Raw genomic sequence first — 24,648 nt, forward strand, 5'->3', positions numbered from 1 at the left:
ATGTTAATGTCGGCACTTACCTTAAATGATGTCTCTTATTCCGATCTTCTTCTTTCCTGAGGTTTTCATCTGTCCCTCCAGCGGTGCGGCGGCTCTCCGATCCAGCGCTGACTCCTCTGTCCTTGCTGGTACTTCCTGTCCCACGGTGTCTGCATGCAAGTGCACGCGTCCATAGACTTACCTTGCGTCTCTCCTCGTCTCCCGGACGAAAATCCGAACTGCGCATGCGCCCGCCTCAAGATGCTTCGTGGCCGCCCGAGCAGTCTCGGATTTTCTGAGCATGCAGCGAAGACAAGGGTAAGTTTAAACCCCTGTTAAAGCGTTTGTTTAAAAAAAAAAAAAACTTTTTGCATATATCTACTGCTTGCTTTAGAAACCATTTAATTGGCCTGGACCTTCCCTGGAATATTTAGGAATACATCTGAGTCTTTCTTGTCAGATCTTATATGCAGTGTATTACCTTCCCACTTTCCAGAGCCTTAAAACTCTTGTAACTTCTTGGGCAAAACATAACATATCTTGTATGACGAAAATTCACGCTATTAAAATGACCATATTGCCTAAACCATAAAATGACCATATTGCCTAAACTATAAAATGACCATATTGCCTGGCTCCCACCTTGTTCCTTGGCTTCCTCCCAAATCAGGGTCTTTGATACATCTAGGTCTGGCTACCTCATAGTCTATTAAATATTTAATTAAGCTTATCTTACCACATTTACCTCTCCCACTTTTCTTGGGTACCTATTTTTACCTGTTCTGTCCAGATATTAAATGAGCATATATCCTCCAATAATGAGCTGCCACTTCTGCCATTAATTCCCAAGCAGTGGCTAGTTTATTTATTTTATCATTATTGGTATTTATGTAGTGTTGACAATTTACTCAGTACTTTACATCAGTCTCTGCCCTTAGGGACCTTAGATTGTAAGCTTCATATTTCACTTGCATACATACAGGGTCACTTTAGACAAAGTCAATTAACCTTCCAGCATGTCTTGGGAACCCCATGCAAGCACAGTTGTTCCCTGATGGCCTACAAAACATCTTCTTATCTACCATAACATAGGGAAGAGGTGTTCTGTAGTCCAGCAAGAGGGAATTGTGCCAAAAACATTTCCTGGGATTTCATTGCAGCAGAGGCAGCGTCATCAGCAATGGGATAGGATAGGATCACAGAAGGATAGAAGCTGGATGGAAATCTGGCAGATTAGCAGGTGCTCTTACAGATATTTTAAAGAGACAAAACTTGGAAAAATGTGCATGTGTTGCAGAGATTTACTGAATATTTTTCCTGTTTTTTTGGTACAAAGCATGGCAAAGTTACCATATTTTTCGCTCCATAAGATGCACTTTTTCCCCCGCAAAAGGCGAATCCCTATTGCCCGACGCCCGGAACATGCAGTTTTGGGCATCGGGCGAGTAGTTTTCTGTACATTTAGCTCTGCTGAAGCAGAGCTAAATGTACAGTGGGAGCCGCTGCTCGTTTAATACAAGTGATCTATTACAATCACTTGTATTAAAACCTAGCGGCGACAGCGATCGAGTCCCCCGCTCCTCTGGGGGACCCATGACCACGGGATAGGAGCTCACAATAGAGCCCCTAGAGCAGAAGAAGAACGTCAGTTCTTCGTCTGCTCTGTGTGAACACTAAGTAGACTTGTGCGCTGTCAAAAAATTTGTTCTGTTTCGTTTCGGAAATAAGACCGTGGCACTGTAGTCACAGCACCACCTGTCTCAGCGGTCACTAACTGCAGCTTCTGTAAAAGCTTCTGTCACAGAAACTGTCACAGAACCTGCCTGCGTCCTATGGTCCGGTGCGCCTTATGGAGCGCAAAATACGGTATTTACAAATTCAATAAAGGCCTTTTACAAAAATGGCCAAACAAATACAGAAACATGTTTGTGTACGAAAATTGGTGAAAAAATAAGGTTAAGGCAATTTTTAGTATCTCACCTTATAGTATCTCTGTGTTGCGTCCGAGGGTGATGAGGAGGACCTCCCTTGCAACCCTGTCTGATGACCACTGGGGTGAAGACAGTGTGCTCAGGCAGGGGGTGCACGGGTGCCGGATCAGGGTTTCCAGGTATCTGCTGTAGGTGGTAGTTGAGCGGAGTAGGCAGCCGTGCAGAGGAAGTGAAGACAAGCCGGGTCGATGTTAGGCAGACAGCGAAGTACAGAGGGATAATCCAAAGGGAACGTCAAGAAGGAAGCCAGGTAGTCAGGAACAATACAGGAGCAGATCACAGATGACTGGTGCTGGCTAGCAATCACTCAACAATGAATCCCAGTCCTGTGGGGCTTTAAATAGGCTGAGACGTTGTACTGCGCGTGCGCCGTCGTGATGACGTCACCCGCGCACGCGCAGCGTCATGACGTCACGACGTGCGGGGCAGCGCTGGGCCGGAACGCCCCCTTCATGCACGTCTCTGCACAGTGGCCTGGATCGGGACACGGCATGTCCCACGGGTCGGCACCCGACATGGCTGACGAGCCACCCAGACCGGAACCTGACCTGCCCGGACCGGGACCCGACACTCTGCATTGTGTATGAGAGCAGCAATTCTGCTAGCATAGAGGACGAAGTATGTCAAATAAATATATACATATAAAACAAATACATGCCAATTCTAAGAATCTGAATCAGACTACTAAAATTGCTGGAACTCAATTGCTGCACAGATGGAACCAATAACTCCCTATGGTATAATCTACATGAGTGGCATTAAAGCAATCCTGTCAGTAAGTGAAGTAAAAGAAACTTAGCCCAGCATGTAAAAGAGGAACATAAATACTTACCTTTCAGGTGGCCCATATCTTAACACTCCCCCACTCCTGCTGATAACTGTGGATCTCCCTATACCGACTCCTCTCATTACAAGCTGAGCATAGTGTAATCTGCTTCACTTATTAACAGAGTCACTTTAAAGGTGTAATTAAAGGTGTAGTTATTATTTATCTATTGTCCACTGATTGACCTAGCTCTGGTGATTAGGCAATCTAGGCTTTGCTGCTGCATACAGGAGAAATGGACACCAAGCAAAAAAATTAACCCTTCCCACCTCACACCTGCCAATTTCGCTTAGTGTCCCCCTGCTGGAATTTTGAGATGTCTTTCATCAACAGCAGCTTGTAGATTTATGTCGGATATTTTGAAATCCGTGAAGTTTCATAAGTCAGCCAACAATACTGGTAGGTTCATGCTGGATATTACAAAAACGTCTCTAGTCCTACGGAACCAGGCTTTCCCAGTCACCATGCTGTTGTTTCTCCATGTGATGGTCCTGTGTTCCTTCTGGTGATAGCCGTCGGTTAGGCCAGTATTGTCTGACAGACATCCCAACTCTCAACTATTGGATAGCGGCTCCCGGCCGCCCGGGAGAGAAACACTTCCTCCCGGAAAGGTTTATCTGCTCGATCGAGCAGATAAACCTTTCCCTGCGATCGTTTTTTTGTTCTTTTCTGACATCGGGAGCCGTGGCCCGACCGTCAGTCAGAAAAGAAACAAAAAGGCATACGAATCCATAGCTAGATTCCTATTGGCTATTGCACTTTGCAATAGCCAATAGCAAACTAGGTAATGTACCTGCCCACTGCTGCTGTCAATCAGCAGAGGGGGACCTGAATTTTTCTATCAGGTCCTCTTCTGGTGATTGAAAGCAGCAGAGGGCGGGTGCAAGAGCTAGTTTGCTATTGCAATCTAGCTATGCATTCTTATGCCTTTTTTTAAAATATTCTGACGACTGCAACTGTCAGAATACTAAAAACAAAATCAGAAAAAAAACCTGCAGATAGCAAAGAAGCTGTTGCTTCCTGTGCTATCTGCCATCATTTCAGGGGGGTGCTCTCTCCCAGCCCCCCTAACCCCCCTCCCTGGATGGGGGGGGGGCGTAGAGGGCACCTCCCTGAAATGAGAAGGACACCTCCCTGAAATGGCTTCTTTCAGGTTGGGATCCCTGGTCTGAGGACTCCTTTTATGTTGGGACCAGGGCCATGGCCGTCATGAGTAGACACTTTTTCTGCAACATTTTTATTCATTATTCTCCCTGTAGAGAACTGGGGTTTTCCCTCCTTTTTATTAAGTCTGGGGCAGTGTGCGCATATCTGCTAACTGTCATGACTCACATTCAGACAGCTCTTGCTTTGGATGTTGATTTTGTCAGCTTATGCTTCATATTTTACTCCATTGTTTAAAAATAAAAAAAACGAGGACAAGTCAGGTGGCTGCAGTTGTGGATCCACATCGCGACGTTGTAATGTGACGTCGGCGCTGGAGGAGGGGCCCGGATCTGCGGACCAGACACCGTGGCTGTGTAAGTCCCTGACAGCAGGAGAACCGATCTGCCCTGGAACAGCTGTTCGGTCCTGAAAGGTCAAACTCTGAGTGCGATCTTACATTCCACCCCACTCACAAAGTCGGATAGAAGTGACATTTCAGGTACGAACAGCTGTTCCAGGGCAGATTGGTTCTTCTGCACATACCATCTGCAATGCTGGAACAGATGACAAAGTGTTGGAATGCTTGACCTATTGGTGGTCACACATTCCACTGCTAAAAACTGGCGGGATTACATTGAAATGTGTGGCCACGTCACCAGTCACACATTCGAACCTAGTCACAAACTTTGATAGAACAGCGGCCCAGTCTAATCATTTAATCAGAGAAATAGATTATAATAGGTAACATTACAGTGTACCGTTCCCCATTATAATCCACTTATCTAATTAAATGAAATAGCACCACACAGTGTGCAGTTACACCTGTACCACCCCCTCCCTCCCCCCCGCTCCTCATTCGTATTCGCATGTCAAGCCTCACAGCCAGCATCCTAGCCAGACGGTGTGCACTGCAGGGGTGGAGCATGTGACACACACTTCTCCTCTCCCACCGCCTGGTACTAGGGACGCGGCCGGGAGAGGAGTCATAGGACCCGCCCCCTTGCTGAGAAGCCCATTGGCAGTGCGGGGCCCTGGGACCCTGCACTGCTATATATTCCACATGGGGGGGTGCCCGGGACCAAACCTCACTGGTCCCCCGCACAGCCTCAGGCCCAGAGGCCCCGGCCGTAGTTCCACCCATGAACAGGGAGCAGCAGCAGAGGGGTGAAAGAGCCACATGCGGCTCCTGTGCCGCGGGTTGCTGACCCCTGGGCTATCCAGTTTGGATCCAATCAAACAAAGCCACAGCAGTGGCTTACATCAATCATCAGGGGGGCACAAGGACTTTTTCAGCAGTGATGGAAGTGCACTCAATCTTATTCTTCTTGGACCTTCACATCCCTGCAATTTCAGCATTACACGTTCCAGGAGTAGAGAACTGGCAAGTGGACTTCCTCAGCAGACAACGGCTGGATCCAGGTAAATGGTCTTTCTGTCCTGAGCTATTTCGAAAATTGTGTTAGTGCTGGTGAACATCGGATGTGTACCTTCTAGTTCCACGATTCAAAAAGAAGGTGGACGGATTTGTATCCAGAGTGAGGGATCCAATGGTGGATGCAGTAGAAACCTAGGTTTCTCCATGGGATTGGTACATCCTGATCTATGCCTTTCCTCCTTTGAAGTTGTTGTTATGTCTGCTTTGCCACTGAAAATGAGGGCATTCTAGTCATTCACATAACTCCATGCTGACCTTGCAGAGTTTGATATGTCAAATTAGTTCATCTATTTGCTCACTCACTGTGGCCTCTTCCAAACCAGCCAGATCTAATATCTCAGGAACACATCTTTCACCCTGCTTCTCATTCGCTGGTTTTGATGGTTTGCATGTTGAACCCCAGGTCTTAAAAGACAAGGGTGTCACAGATTCTGTCATTCTGACTGTGCTTGGGGCTCGTTTACCATTTTACCAAAATGTATAATTTTACTTGAAAAATTTTACGTAAGGTGTTAGTCTTTGAAGGAAGGAAAGAACCCATACAACTGAAAAGTAAAGCAGGGAAAATCAAAGTTAGGAGTAGAATAATGTTTACCAGACATGTGCACCAGCAAAAAATGTGTTTAGTTTCGTTTTGATTTGGATTTTCGTTATTTCGTTTTTCGGATTCGGGTCCGCAATGAAGAATGTCAAACGGCTGAGAATGTCAAATGGGCGGAGTGAGCCGTGATGTCACGGCTCGCTCCGCCCATCTGTTGACATTCGGGCTGAATGTCATTTTGCGGTGAGTTTTCGCCGGGTTCGGGTGGTCGTTGTGCGGCGGGACTTTTTTTTATTTCGGCGGGTCGGTGGGGGTTGTGCATCGTGATTGACGCTGGATTACATCGATGGGGCCATTTTTTTTCAATTAAAGGAATAGTCAAACATTGAGTCTTTGTTTTTTTTTAAATTAGAAGGATTTTTATCTAAAAGTCTGGACTTTTTACTAACTATTTGATGTAACCCTTTAGTGAGTGGGTAGGGGTACAAGTACCCCTACTCATTCACAAGGGGGAGGGTGGCATCTGGGAGCCCCCTTATTTAAAGGGGTACCCCATGCAAATAAGCCCCCTTGCCTGTAGACCCCCACAACCACCGGGTCAGGGTTGTGAGGAAGAGGCCCTTGTCCCCATCGGCACGGGGACACCCTCCCAATCCCGAGGGCACGTGGCCTGGTAAGGCGAGGGGGGGGCGCTCGATCGTCCTTTCCTGCCCTGCCGGGCCAGTGCTCGGATCAAGGGTCTGGTAGGACTGTTAGAGGGGAACTCTGGAATGGATTTTGGGGGGAACCCCACACACTTTTTTTTTGTTTTAACTTGGGGGAGGGTCCCTCCTAACATTCCTACCAGACCTAAAGGGTCTGGTATGAATTGGGGGGGAACCTCACACTTTTTTTTTTTTTTTTCATCTTCTGCAGACTGAAAAAAAAATGTCTAATGTCACTTTGCTGCTAACGAAATTTCGTTCAATAAACGAAATTTCGACCGGACTACCGCTAACGAATTTCGGGAAATCGGGAATTCGAATTCGTTTGCATTCGTTATAGCTGTAATTCGGAATTCGGATGCATCCGAATTTCTGAAATTTCGTCCGAATTTCGATTAGTTTGTATTCGTTTTAGCTGTAATTCGGATGCTTTCAAATCTCAGAATTTCCGAAAATGCGTCCGAATTTCGATTCGGAACGAAACGAATCGCACATGTCTAACGTTTACCTCCTAGCACCATCAAGGGTTAGGTATCTGCTTTATCTTTTCTCTTCAATGTCTTCTTGCTTCTAATTTTTAAAGTCACACTTTCATTCAGGGGTTGCACATGATGCTGCACTAGGGATATAAACTTGGTTCCATTAATGTTACAGAAATCTAATTTTGAGCCAATTCGATATATATATATATTTCTTTATTTTTGTTGTCCCAAATAGTTGCATTCATTGTAGCCATTACTTCAGCTAGGTGAATTTCTGAGCTGCCTTGTAAAGAACTGTATTTGGTCTTGCAGAACGAAAAAGTTATTTTGACAAAACGAACCTCTTTTGTTTGCCCAAAGTGGCCTTTGCTTTTCATCTCAATAAAGACATTGTGTTGTCTTTGCTTTGTCCGGCTCCAGTTTATCCCACTGAGGTTATTCTCCAAAGTTTGGATGTTGTGCGAACTGTTAGGGTTTAACTTTCAGCCAAGGCTACTTTTAAGCAGACTCCATTTGTTGTTCCAAAAGGTCCAGAAAAAGGTAGTTTGGCTTCCAGTTCCACCATTTCTAAGTGGATTTGTGAGGTCATTGTTTAGGTTTATGAGTTACAGGATAATGTGCCTCACTTTCCTGTTACTGCCCACACTACCAGGGTGGTGAGCACTTTTTGGGCTTTTTGTCTTAAAGCTTCTGCGACTTACATTTTGCTCACACTTTTTCCAAGTTTTAGAAAGTTGATGTTTCTGCCTCCTCTTATGCTAGTTTGGCAGAAAAGTTCTTCAGGCAGCTGTTTGATGCCCCTATTTTTTTCTGTTGGGCTGGGTTATCTAACAATGGTTGTGTGTCTGCCCATCTGTATGGACTGCTTTTGAATACATTGCTTAATTATCAGAGCTGTGTCTCTCAGTGGAGGATGGAGTAAACAGGATTTTTGTACTAACCATAAAATCTTTTTCACAGAGTCCGTTGAGGGACACAGCTCCCTCCCCTTATTTTCTCTTTTTTTTTTAGACTGCTTGCAACAACTGGCCGGTGTGAGGGATTATAGCCTTAAATAGGCAGGCCTTTAATTTAAAAACAAAAAACAACCGGGCGACTTTCCTGGAGCAGGCAAAACCTTTTTATTCAAGAGTAAAAAAATACACTAAAAAATAAGGCAGTATATAAAAGCATCAAAATTAACTGACAGTCCTTGATTAAATAGCTGCAGAGCTCCACTGCTAATGCTTATCGTGCTTTCGGGGACACACCCCCTTCCTCAGAGCTTAGACAGTCTAGCTCACTATGGGGTCTAATCACAAAGCTGCCGAAGGATCTGGCAGTAGCTTCGGCCGATCCTTCGGCTAGCTTCGATGTGCTATTTTATACTCTACAGCCAGTCAAAAGGATCACTAGGATCAAAATCCCACCAATTGTAGCCCAGCATAATCTTACCAGGGAGGCAAGTAGATAGCCAATCACAGAGAAAAAAAAAGGTGGGCAATAACTTTGTCAGGGAAGCCACCCCCATGCTTTTATATACTGCCCTATTCTTGAGTATATTTTTATTACTCTTTTGTTGAATAAAAAGGTTTTACCTACACCAAGAAAGGCACCCGGTTGTTTTTTTGTTTTTCTATATAGCCTTCTGAACTTCCTGACTGGAACGGGGCAGCCTCTACTGGATGCGCAGTGAAGGGTTCTGGCTTATGGATGGTCTTCTGGCGCTGGTCGGTGCATTGCATTTTTTGGACTTTAAATTGTTTTGCCTTGTGTCCATTTCTCCTTTAATCATCAAAGCTGTGTCCCTTAATGGACAAAAAAAAAGGATTACGGTGAGCACAAAAATTCCTATTTACACTGAAACTTGCATACAGAAGACTGTAATTTGTTTATAACCATTTTTCTGCCTAATATACAATTTGTTTTCTCTCTAGCGCTCCATGGGTCTTTCCCAATAAAGATTCATATAGATGCCGATGTGTTCCCACATTTTTCTGTTCTTGTTTACACTATATTGCCAAAAGGGGAAACTCTTTCTGACCGCAACAGGTTCAATGTCTCACCATGTTATAAGAATAAGGTGAGTAGAACATGCCAGCTTCATTGTAAAGTGCAAGTACAACTCTATGTGCAAAGCGAGGTAACCCATGGAATGCAAAATTAGTCATTATTATTATTTATTTTGAATAACAAATATATATGAATCACATAGAGGACAGCAATTTTGGTCTCATCCAACTTCTGCATCCATACTAGTTTTGGTACCAAAGGCATATTGTGGTTTAAAGGGGACAAATAATATAACACTAAATTTAAAAAAATAGAAAATTGCATCATAGTTACCAGTAATTTTACTTTCCTGGTGCCTATACATGGTAGCATACCCTTGATATAGCTCCGCCGCTCATCCTCTCCCACAGGACCAGTGAAAATCTATTAAAAAAAAGAGAGAGAGACTCCCCCTGCATTCTTGTAACTATACTCCGTCAACAAACAGGGAGGGAAAGTATGTTGCCGTGGGCAGGCACTAGGAAAGGAAAATTACTGGTAAGCATGATACAATTTTCCGTTTTCCTGGCGCCTTCATGGCAGCATACCCTTGATAAATAACAAGCTGAGGGTGCGCAAATGTGATGCCAAAAAGAAAATATTTTACTGAGAAAAATACTCAGAATGCCTGGATCAATCCTGTAATGTTTGAAAAAGGTATGATTTGAGGACCAGCTTGCCGCTTTGCAAATGGTCTCAATTGGAACCCTGGCTTGTGAAGCCCATGAGGTCACCACAGCTCATGTTGAATGAGCCTTCACCACATCCGGCAGCTGCCTGCCTGCTGCACCGTATGCACTCCCAATCGTCTTTACAATCCAGGAGGAGAGTGTCCTAGTCGTTGCCTCCTTTCCCTTGAACTTTCCTCCTGGAACTATAAATAGGCACTTTGAAGATCTGAATGGGTTGGTGACATCAAGGTAGATTCTCAACGCTCTGGTAACATCGAGCTCTCGAATCTCTGGGCCATGTGAACTCTCCGTGAATGCTGGTAAGACCCATTCTTGTGCTAAATGGAAATGTGAGACCACTTTAGGGAGGAGGTGAGGGAGAAGTTCATGCCTGCAGCGAAGGAGACAAATTTCTTCCAAACGTTGTTGTAAACATTGGTGGTAGTTTTTCTGGCCTTTTGTAAGGTCGTTATCAATTCCAAAGAACAACCTACTGACAAATGCTGTCTCATGAAGGAAGACTGTGTGCCTCTCCAACCTCTTTTCTGTTCTTTCCCCTGGCGAAAAGGTTTTGCGCCAAATCTTGGCTGTTGTTGGCAAAAAGATAACATTTTCTGCCGCTCCATACTACGATCCTGTGGGAGTAGGCCATACTTCCCACCAGTCACCCGCGAGAAAGCCGCCTCCATCTTTTCCCCCGAACAGGGATTTTCCATCAAAGGGTATCTTACACCATGACTGTTTTGATGATGGATCCGCCGCCCAGGGTTTCAGCGATAGGGCTCTCTTCGTAGTAACTGAATATAGCATGGAACGGGCAGAACACTGGATGACATCTATGGCTGCTTCTCCGATAAAGAATTGAATTCATCGAGGGCCCTGAAGATATCCTCTTTCGGGAGGTCCCGTCTAATGACCGATTCAACATTTTCTGTCCTGCTCGATATAGCTCTGGAGACAGAGGTTTACATGCAGCACCTGCCATCTGATAGATTTTTTTAAAATCCTGGTCAATCCTCCTGTCTAAGTTGTCCCTAAAGGAGGCTGCATCCTCCATGGGGAGGGTGGCGTTTTTGGCTAGGCGCATAATTGCTGCATCCACCACTGGGAATTGTCTAAAGAGGACGAGGCCTCCTACTCCAGGGGGTAGAGCTTCTGTAGACGGTTACACATCGGCCTCCTTTCGACTCTTTTCCATTCTTCTGCCATGAGGTCCCTAATCTCCTCCATAAATGGAAAATTAGAGTTCTGCTCCTTAAGGAAAGGAAAACAACATTATTTGCTTCTTTGGAGATTCAGGGGGATCCTCCCATTCAATAGATTGCTTAACCGCCCGGATGCCAGGTTGAACCAGGGCAAAGCTGAATCCAGAAGCCTCTTCTTTTTCCAACGAGGATTTGGACTCTTCCTTCATACCCGGCTGGCTCACTGCGGGCCCTACCGAATTAGACTGCAAGGAGGTTGAAGCCGGCTGGCCTGGCAGAATCACGGCCTGACTGGAAAGCAGCGATGCTTACAATAGAGAAGGAGCTGGGAGGCTTGCTCTAAACTCTGCCAGTGATTCTCACATCACTTCTTCAAGGAAGGACGTCACCTGAGCCCCTTTATTGTGTTGATCCAATGCAATGTCACCTAGACAGCCAACACACACCAGTTTATCCGGCAAGGAAATGTTGCCACATGCCCAGTACATGTTCTTGCTGGGTCTGTGTGCCCTTCCAGGAGAAGGTGACATCTGCCTTCTTTTTTCCATCCTTTTCCTTGGGGGTGAAAGTGCCCTTTCTCTACTCTAGTGCTCAGAAGAATGGCCCCAATGTGTCCTGCTCCGTCGGGACTTGCGTGACTTTGAGGCAGGAGAGCAAAGAGGGCTGAAAAAAATAAATGCACAGACTATGACCAAAACACTTTTTTTTTGTTTTACTTACCCTAAAGCGAATGGCTGTTCTGGTAATCGTGGTGAACGGCTCATGATGAAAGAAGGGAGCGACTTTCAGGCAGGAAGTGAATCTTACCAAAGAGTTTAGAGTAAGAGAAACAAAGCAGTATAGAAAAGAGCAGACCGATAGAGGCATTGAGGGGGGGAAAAAACACTGACCGCGCGCGAGAGAGAGACCCATCCTCTTCAATATTTAATAAATGGTTGAAAGTTTAATACCACTTTAACTGCTAAGTAAGTTGATAAGCTTATTGAGTTGGCAACATTTTCCCTTTAGAAATGGTAGAACATCTTACAGCAGTCAAGGGCAGGTTTTATTCTAGTGCAGTTCTATGTATGCCTTCTAAAGGGGACAATTCAAATCATTTAGACTTCACTTCTGCAACTTTTCATTTAGGTGCAGCTTAAGTTCTCTGAAGAAGAAGTCCTTCCTGGAGGTAAGGTGAATCTGGAGGTTTCCGCAGAGGCTGGGTCACTGTGCAGTGTGCGCTCTATGGACAAAGGATACTTTCTTCAATATCCTTATGAGGATTACTCATTTGCTAATGATGTTGTAAGTTGCAATTTCAGATTAACACCACTTAAAGTGACGTTCAAGGATAAAAATGTTTCCCTCACCCAATGTTAATGTCAGCACTTACCTTAAATTATGTCTCTTAATCCGATCTTCTTCTTCTTTCCTCATGTTTTCATCTGTCCGATCCAGCGCTGACTCATCTCTGCTTGCAGGCACTTCTGATCCAGCGGTGTCTGCATGCGGGTGCACGCATTCATAGACTTACCGTGCGTCTCTGCTCGTCTCCCGGCCAAGAATCCAAACTGCGCATGCGCCCGCCCCAAGATCCCTTGCGGCCGCACGAGCAGTTCCGGATTCTCAGCTCGTGAGCGCGCAGCGATAACGAGGTAAGTTTAAGCCGCTGTTAAAGCGGGTTTAAAAAAAAAACTTTTTGCCTATATCTACTGCTTGCTAGCAGTAGGTATAGGCAAACAAAAACGGAGGCTTTAGAACCACTTTAAATCAATCTAAAACTTTAGAAGCCTTCTACTATCCTTTTATTTGTTGACAGTTTTAGGACTTTATTTAGGGGTAACAATCTTTGCACTGTGTCTGTTACCCATTACCTGGACAGTAATTGAGAAGAAATCTCTCTAATGGAGTCATAGGGAACAGAATCTGTTCTAAACCTTCCCCATATGTTTTTTAAAAAGATGTGTTTCTAGTAAACACATTTTCACACCTTTATTCTCTGATCACAGGCTAGGGTAGAGCTAATATCTGTGTAAAGTTCAACAAACACAGCCAATCTGATTGTACAATCTCCTTTAGATGTACCAACAAGTATGTAGTACATGGGCTGGCCTGATTGTATACAGATTGATTGGATAGATTGGGTAGGTCTTCATATTACATAGTTTTGGTAGATCTAAAGTTGATTGCATAGAGATTGTATGGCCATATTGCAACGAGTGTGGTGAGCCTTAGGTTTGTGTTGATGGACTTTTGTTTGCCTCAAGAGCGTTGTTCATTCCAATAGAGGTCTATTGGAAAGCAAAGCCCGCTTGAGACAGGTCAGAAGGTCAACTACAGGTCAAATGAACCTCTCAATGAATTCTGAATGAATGATCTTAGAAGCTTTTCAAACTGATGCCATTGACACATGTCCAACATGTGTCTCCTGCTCTGCCAGTCAAGGCTGTATTGCTAAGCTGTGAATAACACAAAACTGGATGAGCAGAAGTACAAATCCTTTTGCAGGCAAAACAACTTCATTATATGTATTTTATCTATGTGCTTAGCTGTTTGCCTGAAGTTCAGGTTTAATATTAGGGAAGGTATACTTTAATTTGTGCATAGAGAATACAGACTATGTGCCATATTTTGGATTAATAGTTATTTACTCTTCACTTAGGATCGAATATGAATTAATACATAATTTGTTTTGTTGTCACAGATAAACAGTGTGCCAAGGTCATTACACGAATACACATATGGATATTTCTATGAAATTGACGAACCTACCCAGTGCCCGGAAAATCAGACAGTATTTACAGATATATATTTATTGAACGCACGGGATTCTGCAGCTATATTTAAGGTATGGCTATGGATGTACACACTGTGTTTCTCTGTCCTAAATTATGACAAGAGCTCTGAAAAATATTAATAAAATGTGCATGTATATAATGTAAATTAAGTCACAAACTTTTTTGAAAAGCCAGCAAAAAACATCCTTATTTTTTTTGTGTAAACCACCAATCCCATCAACCACCATGTAATGGGGATGAACAAAGGCAGAAATATTTGTCCAGTCTGTGACAACCATGTCTGCTTTTAAAAAATATATTGGACAAAGAAGTGTAGACATGCAGGGACAGGAAGTGTTTTATTTCTAAGAATAAATGTAAAAAATAAAAACCTGAAAAAAAACTTTGGGTTTGGGTAAGCTTTAAAGTGACAAAAACCAAAATGGCGTCTTCCCTGGTGCAGTAATCCTTTAATAATGGATATGAATAAATAATAACATATTTACAAGTATAGCTGAAGAAAGAACCTTTTACAAGCAGAAATGATGGACCAAAATCAGCAGTATATATGGACTATGGATCAGTCCTGAAAAGGGGGAAGGGCCCCCAAAAACATGTTAAGTCTTGGGCTCCTTACAGCAGATTGCCAGATCAACAGCCTGTACAATGCTGTTGATCTGGCGGTCTGCTTTAAGGAGCAATTGTACGTGTAATTTTGCAACACCTCGGGCACTTCTGTGTGCAATGACTCACAGTGAGGATGTGATGTGGAGGGATTTAACATGCTTTACGCAATGAGTTATGTCCAGCTTCCCTGGAGACTAATAGAATGCAAGTGTAGGAAGTGTATCGCAGGCTAATAGACTGCAAGTTCGGGAAGTGTATCACATATATTCCCTCTGAGTAATGTAGATGGATAAACAAGCAATTTTAATCAGGAATATTCAACATGCAATCAACTTGATAGTAGAACAGTGAGAGGATATTTTATATCAGCGGGAATATTTCATAGACATTCATTTGGTATTTAGTTTGGTATATTTTGTACTTGCAATTTAGAAGTATTGCGCTGGTGATCAATCTGGAACTCAGACTTATCCCCAGGAAGCCTTGTTAAGAGTCCTCTGTAGAAAATGATCTCAGTGGTTGCTAAGTGCAACGTAACCCCAATAGGCAGTCAGGGGTGCTACTCCACAATGGTAGAACTGGCAAGCAGTGAATACGATCCAGTAACTCTGTTAAAGGAGTGAAGCTTGAGATTGAGACAGTATTCAGAGACTGCAGAGATCAGGGTGTCTGAGGCAGGTGTGAGGCGGGTATATGGCAGGTTCAGCGTGCGGAGTAGGAGCGGTAGTTCCCAACGTCTTCTCCCTTGCTTGAATGCCGGGAAATTGAATCCTGCAGCTTAAACAGACAGAGGATAAGAGGCCTGGTGACATCCGCGATGACGCGGCAGAAGCCTGCACCGATCCCAGGACGACGGACGGGTAAGTCTCTTACACATTTTGTCCATATATACTGCTAATTGGGTCCATCATTTCTGCATGTGAAAGGTTCTTTGTGCATCTATTCTTTGTGAGTATGGTTGTAATTATTTATAGCCATTAATAAAGGATTACTACGCCAAAGAAGGCGCCCTTTTGGTTTTTGTATCTTTAATAGATGATAAACCAAATGTGAGATTGTAGTAAGGCCCCTTTCTGTTAGCTGGGATTTGTTTAAAAAAAAAAAAAAAATCCATCATTAGCCTAATTTTAGCTTTTTTCCCCCCCACAGAATGAAGAAAATAAATATATAAAGCATCAAAAATGAGATAATTTATTAAGTACACATAATAGTGGGAAAAGCACACAGAGAAAGACTGCTAGCTAAACTAAACTAAACTACCCCTGTACCAGTGACGTGCAGTACCTTCTGTAGTGGGTGAGGCATGTCCCCAGCATGCCCCACCCTGCCCCCAGCATGCTGAAGCCCGGCCACAGCACTCTGAAGCCCCAGCCCCACCCCACCTTGTCATCAAGCTATGTGTGGAGGAAGGAGAAGATAGGGAGGAGCACTGGTGAGGCATCAAGATTGATGTCCTCAGTGTTTTTCTTTTCTTTTTTTGATTGGACAGCTTGGACCAATGGCGCTTTGCCATTGGTCCAAACCATCCACAGAGCTCAAGTCTCTAACAGAGTAGAGGCTGTTGCAGCTCTTGTCTCACTATGTTAGGTTACACAAGCAGTGGGGAAGCCCGCTGCTGTATAACCTAACATAGCTGTCAAAAGCCAGATGCTTAATGAGTAGCTTAACAGGCAGTGCTCCGTCCATGACAGGTTACACAGAGGGCAGGCTTTCCCTGCTGTGTAACCTGTTACAAGTCGCTCCGAATGGAGAAAAAGTGGTCACTTTTAGACTTGATGCTGACAGCTTTTTCCTCCACAATACTAGGTGAGGCCAATTACATACCCGGAAAACAAGTAGTTTTTATCCAAGAAGATTTCTGCTCAGGAAAGTGTGTTGAATCACTTAAATCCAGCTAAATAAACTTTGTTTGGCCAGGTTTATTAGTAATTTTCAACACAGTTTATATTCCATAAAAGTGTAAACAGCTAGGGGCATGTCAGGAAGTACTTGATCTTACATTGTTATAATAGACACTCATTGTGAAACGTGTCAGAACTATGTCTAGTATTCTTTAAAAAAGTATGGGGTGCATAGAATATATATCTATATTTTAATTTTGCTAATAAAACTAGAAGTTCACCTTAATTAAGGACTCATTAGAACATGTCAGGACATTTCTTTTTTAGAGTTATACAATATATGAGAGTTGTGGTATCTGCCTTTTACTACACAGAAAGGCAATCTATACATAATCACCAACACTCACATCAAGTTACCGGTGAAATGTGTTGCTGAGGTGATCAGTGCTCGTTCTTCAACCACAAAGAAAAAGAGCGATTCCAAAGGTACTTCCATGTCTGTTCATGCTATGCTAATGCTTTAAATGAAGATAAACTATGACAAAGTATATATTTCAAGTCATTTTTCACAGCTTGTATGTTCTATCTTAATTTCTCTTCCAGTTGCATTTCCGCTCTCACTGACCCTTCACACCCTTAACTGCACACATAAAGTGCATGTACAGTGTTCATGTACATATGATATTTAGTTTTATGTAGATATTACCAGAATAAATAATTTGGGGGATTTAAACAGATTAATTGTACTACCACAAAAATGTTTAACTGTCACATTTCTTTCACTAAAATTATGAAAGTCGAGCTAGTGGTCACCTTAAGCTTTCAATCATGTGAATAAAACATTTTTTTTATTCCTCTTATTGATTGCATGTTGAATGTGACCACAGGTTTACTTAAAGCATATCTTAACCCAAAAGCAAAAATGTAATATACTGCAGCTTGCTAATCCATAAATGTGATGTCTGCATCAGTTTTTTAGGCTTGTTTTCCTTTATTTTCATCTGGTTATTTTTCAACTTCCTTTAACAGCCCACCTGCCCAGCAAAAGTGGCAGTTCGAAGGTTGAGACAAACCATTTAACACAAATATTGGTGCTTACAATGGTCAGCTTTAATTAATTTATGTAAAACCTTTATCCCAAAAGGAAAAATAAAAATGCTGTAACTGCTCAAAAAGTGTGACCAGCTTTACTTTGTTAGTCAAGTCCATCTACATTTGTGCATTTAACACTTACCTCTCCTCAAGTTACCAATCCAGCTTCCCAAGGGTGGTTCCATAGTGAACCCCTCTAAAGCTGGCCATACACCAGTAGATCTTTCTTTACCACCTGATAATGCTATCAGAGACTTGACAAATGTTGAACAAAATGTTGTTTTATTTTAACATTTGATTTAGGAATGAATGAAGTTTTCCAAATGAAAATCACGATCACTGTAAGAATTTAGTTTGTTCAAATCAATGATCAATTTGACCTCATCAAGTAATAGAAAGTCAAATTAAAGATCTTTTGTACCCAACGTTCTTTCAAAAGTCTACTAGTGTATGGCCACCTTAAGACAGAAAGTGGAAAAATAACAGACTTGCTGGTCAGATCACCAGGAATAAACATAAAGGAAGAGAGGCTCAGAAAAGGAAAACACGTGCATCCAACACATCTAATCTGTAAGCGGCAATATACTAAATATTTAGTTTTCGGGTTTAAATGCACTTTGATCTCATTGTGAAGTTTAGTAAATCAAGCCCAATATGTCAACTGTTTTCTTTAAGAAAACCTGTATTCTGCCCATGCACAGTTCATTTTCATGTCACCACTCTAGCAGTCTTTTCTACGCACCCCCACCGCTCAGCTCAATCGTCAAGTGCAAAGAAAAAACAGGTGCTTCCGGGAATGTAGAGCATTTGACCCACTCCCCCTTCCTCTCTTGTGACAGTAGTGATGCTTTAATATTGATCCCAAGTGTCGAATACGGGCAGGCTGCACTGTCAGTTCTCCCACCATGCCACCAGATGTTGCTGCAGCAGCCATGGCCGAGGAGGAGCAGCGAGGGGAGCAGGATGGAAAGTTTCTGCAGTCAAACTGCAGTGAGTGACACATGGATTAGTGCTGGTATTGGGAGGGCTTCCCCCCGGGGCAGACCTACTGCTGATGCAGCCTGTGCAGTAGGAAAGGGGAGAGCCATGCAGTCGGGGCTGTCAGTGGCTCCCCAGGTGATCGCTGTGCAGTCTCTGGGATCGGACTGTCAGTGGAGAGCAACCAAAAAGGTCAGAAATAGCAGATTTCTATAAAATTATTGTCCAACTTGCTGGAGAATTATTCCATGCAGAGGGTGGTGTGTGAGGCAGATCTGTTATCATTGCAAGCGATCGTGCAAAGAAGGTTGTATGTATCGGACAAATGTAGGTCCTGAGGGTACACAGCTTGAGAACCACTGAACTAGAGCAACTTGGAGCTTAGAGAAGGCTTCCTTTCTTCTCTCCTGATGGTAGAACGGAGTGGCAGGGGAGTGAAGGAAAAATCTAAATGTGCATCTAGTGCTGCATTTTGTTTTTAACAGATCCTTTTTTATTCCGAAGTGGCTTGTTGTAGTTTTTCACTGTTTCTTTATGTTCCCTTTTGTATTCTCAAGCCAAAACAGAGAAGGGAAAGCGTACCACAAGGAGGTTCTTTCCAGACACCTGGCTGTTTGACTTAGCGTTGGTGGGGTAAGTATTATATGCTTTGGATGATTATTTATACTTTCTTAAAATAAAGAAAAGTAATTATTATTGGGCTACTAAGCCACAAATAACATATTAACAATACATAAAAGCTATACTAAGAACAGTCACAAATGCGCATGTAAAGCAAAAGGCACATGCATTAGAAGGCACAATTGACTCCTCTCCCTCCTTGTGACTGTTACCTTTTAAAGTTTTAATCAGACAAAGTGAGCCTGAAGGCAGGAAGCTTCTACGTTCCTCTCATTAAGTAACCCCTATGAAAGTTGTAGTGCTATCAGCAGACTTCAAAAAAAAAACTGAAACACACTAAAAAAAAACAGCCTAATACATATTCGGAGAGCAGTATAAATCGTCACTCTCTTGAAGAACTCGGGGTGCCATTGCTAATCAACAGTTACAGCCAGGTTGGACTGTGTACCCTTCACTGCACACTGTTTTTGTCTGGCCAACATCTACATAACTACAGGACACAGTAGTGGCATAGTGGTTCTCCTGTCAAAGTGCACCCCCCTTGTGATGCCACTGGACAGAAGGAACCACAGCTCCTAGCAGTGGATGCTTTATCCGACACACCCAGAAGTGCTGGATAGCAGCAGTGCCTGGAGGGCCTTAAAAAGAGCAAAGATTTAAAACTGCCTACTGTAAAGGTGAGTATTGTGGCATTTTATTTTTTCTAGTCTGCTAGCAATGTTGCTTTAACATTAGAAGGGCCCATAGTGGATTGCTCCACAGCCCAAAGAGCATTAAGCTGAACTCCAGGCATATACTTTTTAATTTAAATGCAGAGACAAAGGATATATAACCCCTTTGTCTGAGCCAAATGCATTAACAAACACAGATATCATTTTGTAAAAATGGGAGACATCACCACTGTATTGCACACAGCATGTGCAGAGAGCAGAGCTGTGGAAGGGACCCAGATGGTCCTCCCACTACAGAATACCTGCAAAAAAGTGCAAGGCCATAGATACAAGACCAGTCATCCTGAACAAGGAGAGGGAGAGGCCATGACTGGTCTTTATTACAGGAAAATTCTGCAGAGATGCAAACTGCAGTAGTTGTTTCATGCTGTGGATTACTGTACATATGTGGAATAAATACACAAATCACACCAAGATTCAACTTGAAAATACATATGGCTCTTGTATATGGACACTATTTGTTTTGCCTGGAGTTCAGCTTTAAAGGGAAGTGAGAAGAGCTATTTACTAATGTATACAATTCAATACACTGCTTAACACTGAAGAACTCTTCTCCTATCGGCTTTCTGGATAGCCACACTGTTTGGGCCAACTTTAATTCCCTTATCGGTACTCACTTCATCTCCTCCCCATAAGTTCTTTTATAGCACCACTGCAAACACATGGAACAAACCACCACTCTTGTTTAGGTACCTTTCCGAACTGTGTAGGTGGAAGGTCACACCTTGATCCATAGATCTGACACTTACTAAAATGCAGTATAACAAATTTCTGACATTATTTCCATCTACAAGATTCCATGAGTCTCTAGCTGATGCAGACGCTGAAATGTAGCATCCCCAAATTAAAGTTTCTAACAATCTTCTTTTATCCATCAGACACCCGTAGGGGGAACACATTCCCTCGCCCTCCTGGAAGGGATCTTCCTCAGTTGTTCACATAGGTGGCCTAGTTGTCTCAAATCCCAAGAATATATATTTTTTACCTGTGCAGAACTCCTTCTCCACACAGCACCCAGCAACCTTATCATTCCTTTAAGTGTATAAATGCTTTCTGTATCTTTTGTTTTTTTAACTGTGTATTTAGTGATTTGGTTCGAATATACCCTTTCTTTTTCTATAGACCAGAAGGTCACACTTTGCTAAACCTGACTACACCAGACAGTATCACCAAATGGGAGACAGAAGCGATGTGCTTGGGAAAATCTGGCATTGGGGAAATCAGAAATGTTGGGCTTGTCACCTTCCAGCCTTATTTCATTGAACTAATTCTGCCTTACTCTGTGGTACAAGGAGAGAAATTTCAAATTGAAGCCCAGGTCTTCAGCTATGAGAAGCAATGTATTCTGGTAAGACTAAGTATCAGTCAATAAACCCTAAGTGGGTGCCACTTAGTTTGCTACAGCACTGTGTAACAAACAATTTTGTTTTAACAAAATACTGTTTGAAACTTTTTAGTCTCAGTACCAGGGGTGAGGGAGTTGTCGAGGAGGCTCACGACATTTGAAGAGGTTTGGCACCAGGGTGCACTGATTCGCCACTCTCTTTCCTTGATTTATAAGCTTTTTTATTCTCTGTATTTTGGGGTTTGCCCTCCATTTGTCAGGAAATGGGAGTTGAAGTTGGGTGGAACCTTTACAGAGCGACAGAGGAGCACGATACTATCCCTCGTCCATAGACCCTCTATGGCGAGTAAGTCCCAGGAACAGGGTTATGAGATACTGATTCGCTGGTATAGAGTCCCTCACATTTTGCACAAAATGAATAAGTCGATCCTTCCAACCTGCTTGAGATGTTGCCAGAGTCCTGGGGCCATCTCTCACATGTTTTGTCATTGCTCGATTATCCGCCCTTTTTGGGATTCTGTGAAGTCGGTGATAAACCAGTTGGTGATCACAGCGTTCCCCAATGATCCTGCTTTTATCCTCCTGCACATAGCCTCCTCTTCAATCCCATGGTACAAATGATCGTTGACCATCTATATGCTGAATGCAGCGAGATCCTGCATTCCATTGTTGTGAAGACAATCTAGTGTGCTGGAGGAAATCTATCATATGGAGGATTTGACTGCCTCCTTAAGCAATACCGAGGAGAGGACTCGATCCACCTGGATGCCATAGTTTCATTTCAAACAGACTCTGGCCTATTTGCGGGTTTTGGGCTCTGACCTACCTGCCTCCCATTCGCCAGGTTGAGTGGGGTGTCCGCTGTATTGAGAGATGGTGTAGGAGGTCCCAAAGAGAGGGCGTTTCTGGGTTCTCTCTCTCTCTCTCTTCTTTCTTTCTCTTCCCTTTTCCCTCAGCCCTCTGATTCCTTTTTGTTTCTTTTGCTTCTACTGTTTTTTTACCACTATTTTTAACTGTTTTTACCACTATTTTTGTTGAGCTCCATTCTCCCCACGTACGGATTTTAGTTAGTCAATATAACAAGGACTATTATTGGAGGCACTTGTGCCTTTATTCGAGGTAGATGGTACCCAAATTCCACGTATTTTCTAGCCAGGGTGATTCATTGCCCCGCTTGTTTTGGCTGCATTTGCTTATTATATTTTACTGTTTATGTATAACATCTTATTTTTTGTTTGATCTACCTGACGGTTGATATATATATAAAACATTTATGATGGTTGATATTTGTAATTCTGATGGAATATGATATGTAATTTTAATGTTCCTTTCGAGTATTATAAGCTATTACATGGTGTTTCTTATGTTATGTTACTATTTTTGGCTCATCGGTTTTAGTGCTTCACTTAAGAACTGTAGAGATTACAGGCCCAGATTAACCGATCTCTGTTTTTTGGAATTTGAAGAGACCTGGCAAACTGAGGGCATTCTAAGGTCACTACAGCTAAATGAAATAATGTTATATTTAATATTAATAGGCTCAAACCTCATTATCATTACAGCGTTCACATTAAAAAGTTTGTTCTAGTGGTTTCTTAACTTTTCTTTTATTCTTACAGGTAGTCGTTTCCCTATCTGAGGCAGATGGTATCCAAACAGTCCAAAGCAAAGAACAAGCCCAATGTGTCTGTGATGGTCATGCCACCTACTTCAGCTGGAATGCTACAGCTTCAAAACTAGGTACAACTCAGATGTATTCTCAACATTGATGGATTTTCATAGAAAAATATAGAAAAATAATTCACTTACCTGAGAGGAGAATTTAGGAACTGACTAAGTATCATTGGAAACATCTCATTCAATCTCAGCATGCTTGATTTAGATCTCTGCTTTAGTTTAAATTCCAAAGCAGACACCCTTTCTAAATAAAGAAGCTCAAGCTCAATATATGGAACCATTTTTCCGGCATATATACACTGTTTCCGGCAGTTTTTTTGCAGGGCATTGACACTGTGGTTTCAATGGAAAAGGGCTTGAGAAGCAATCAATCTCTGCTATTAACCATGGGTGCTGGTTTAAATGTGTCCTTATTTTTAAAAAAGAGTGGGCTACAAAACTAAAGTCTTAACAGTACTTCTTGACACCAAGGTAAAAGTGTGCTCCTTTATTTGAGTTCATAATCGTGAAGAGTTTGCTTTTTCACCCCAGTACATTTACCTCCTATGTTCCTGATCTCCAAAGCACTGGAACAATCTTTATGTCTGTGGTCTCTACTTCTATGGTCATTGTCATTCCTTCCTAGGAAACAAAGTGCAGTTTAGTGTTCCTCTCAAATTAAGAACGTAATTACCATAGTAATTAAATGATAATACATTTAGAAATGTGTATTTTAGTTATGCGGGACATATTTAGCTGACAAAGCTCCCCAATTTTATTTTCAGATAAAATTAAGATTCATGTAGACAGTGGATCTCTGAAGGTTGAAGGGGAATGTATTGAAAATGCTCTTCTAATAACTGAGGAACACAGAGTGGATTCTGTTGAGAAAACCATCCTAGTTAAGGTGAGCCCCCAACATTAATGTTAACTGAAATTAAGAGAGTTGAAGACAAAATGTATTCATTGTTGAAAAGGAAAACATTTCTGATCATAAAAGTGACACTAAACTCAGGAGTTAAATTTAAAAAATGCATTCTAATACCATATCAGCAAAAATGTATCTTATTTATGTATCACTCGGCTGTAGATCCTCATATCATCTCTGAGTTCATGGTGACACTGCCCTTCTTTCTGGAGGGTGGCTACTTTTGTTCCCCATGGTCCCCATGTGGTTTGTAAAGTAGCCACCACTCCAAGCTCACTCCCGTGAAGGACTTCAATCTCAATACAAATTAATAAACTACACATGAGATCGTATTCCATCACAGGAGCAAGCTTGGAGGGGTGGCTACTTTACAACACACACAGGGACCATGGGGAACAAAAGCAGCCAACCTCCAGAGAGTGTCAGTATGAATTCAGTGGTGGACTGCTTTCAGCACACTGTGAAAGCTGAAAATCTGCCTAACGTCTGATAAGCTCATGCCTTCCCTATTACCAGGCGTGAGGGTCCTGAAACAAGGGCTTTCCTCTGAAGGGTTGCTTGGGACATAGGGACATTCTCAACTACTGTCCATACATTGCATTAGTGTCTGTTTTTCTTTGAATCAGAAAGTGTCACTTTAAAGTTCCCTTATTTGAGAACATCATAATTAGGGATGTTCAGATACCAGTTCAGATAGCAGTGCCGATACTTGGCATTTTCACGAGAACTACCAGGGTTGCAGTGGTTGCAGCTGGGACCTGGCTCTGGCGCTCCACCACTGTCCTGAAATCATTAGTCTGTATTGTTTTAGAAAAACTGTCACATGACAATAAACAAAAATGTATCAGTACTTGTATCTGTGAGTACTGGGAGAAGTACAAAAAGGGGAACAGTGGTGGTCAATTCCAGGGTTTATGGTGCCACACCCCGATTATATAAAAAAAGAAGGAACATAGAGGAAAGTGGGGTTTTTAGGCACCAAAAATGACAAGTCACAGAAGTTTCAACAATTTTTAAAACTTCTGTGGCTTTTCATTTTTGGTGTCTAAAAACCCCACTTTC

General features: G+C 42.6%; 1 protein-coding gene across 1 annotated transcript in view; it reads left to right on the plus strand.

Annotated features, from left to right (window-relative positions):
* LOC108799966 (alpha-2-macroglobulin-P-like) overlaps positions 1 to 24,648 on the plus strand; it is a 77,807-nt gene that overhangs the window by 24,896 nt on the left and 28,263 nt on the right. The window contains exons 11-19 of the mRNA XM_018571916.1: positions 4,224 to 4,232; positions 9,021 to 9,166; positions 12,140 to 12,295; positions 13,695 to 13,784; positions 16,610 to 16,721; positions 18,863 to 18,938; positions 20,780 to 21,005; positions 22,622 to 22,742; positions 23,444 to 23,565. Coding sequence (XP_018427418.1) covers positions 4,224 to 4,232; positions 9,021 to 9,166; positions 12,140 to 12,295; positions 13,695 to 13,784; positions 16,610 to 16,721; positions 18,863 to 18,938; positions 20,780 to 21,005; positions 22,622 to 22,742; positions 23,444 to 23,565 — 1,058 coding nt within the window. The remainder of the gene's footprint in view (positions 1 to 4,223; positions 4,233 to 9,020; positions 9,167 to 12,139; positions 12,296 to 13,694; positions 13,785 to 16,609; positions 16,722 to 18,862; positions 18,939 to 20,779; positions 21,006 to 22,621; positions 22,743 to 23,443; positions 23,566 to 24,648) is intronic.

Source organism: Nanorana parkeri, unplaced genomic scaffold (genome assembly GCF_000935625.1).
Source record: "Nanorana parkeri isolate BGI_ZX_2015 unplaced genomic scaffold, ASM93562v1 scaffold1863, whole genome shotgun sequence".
Classification (NCBI taxonomy): domain Eukaryota; kingdom Metazoa; phylum Chordata; class Amphibia; order Anura; family Dicroglossidae; genus Nanorana; species Nanorana parkeri.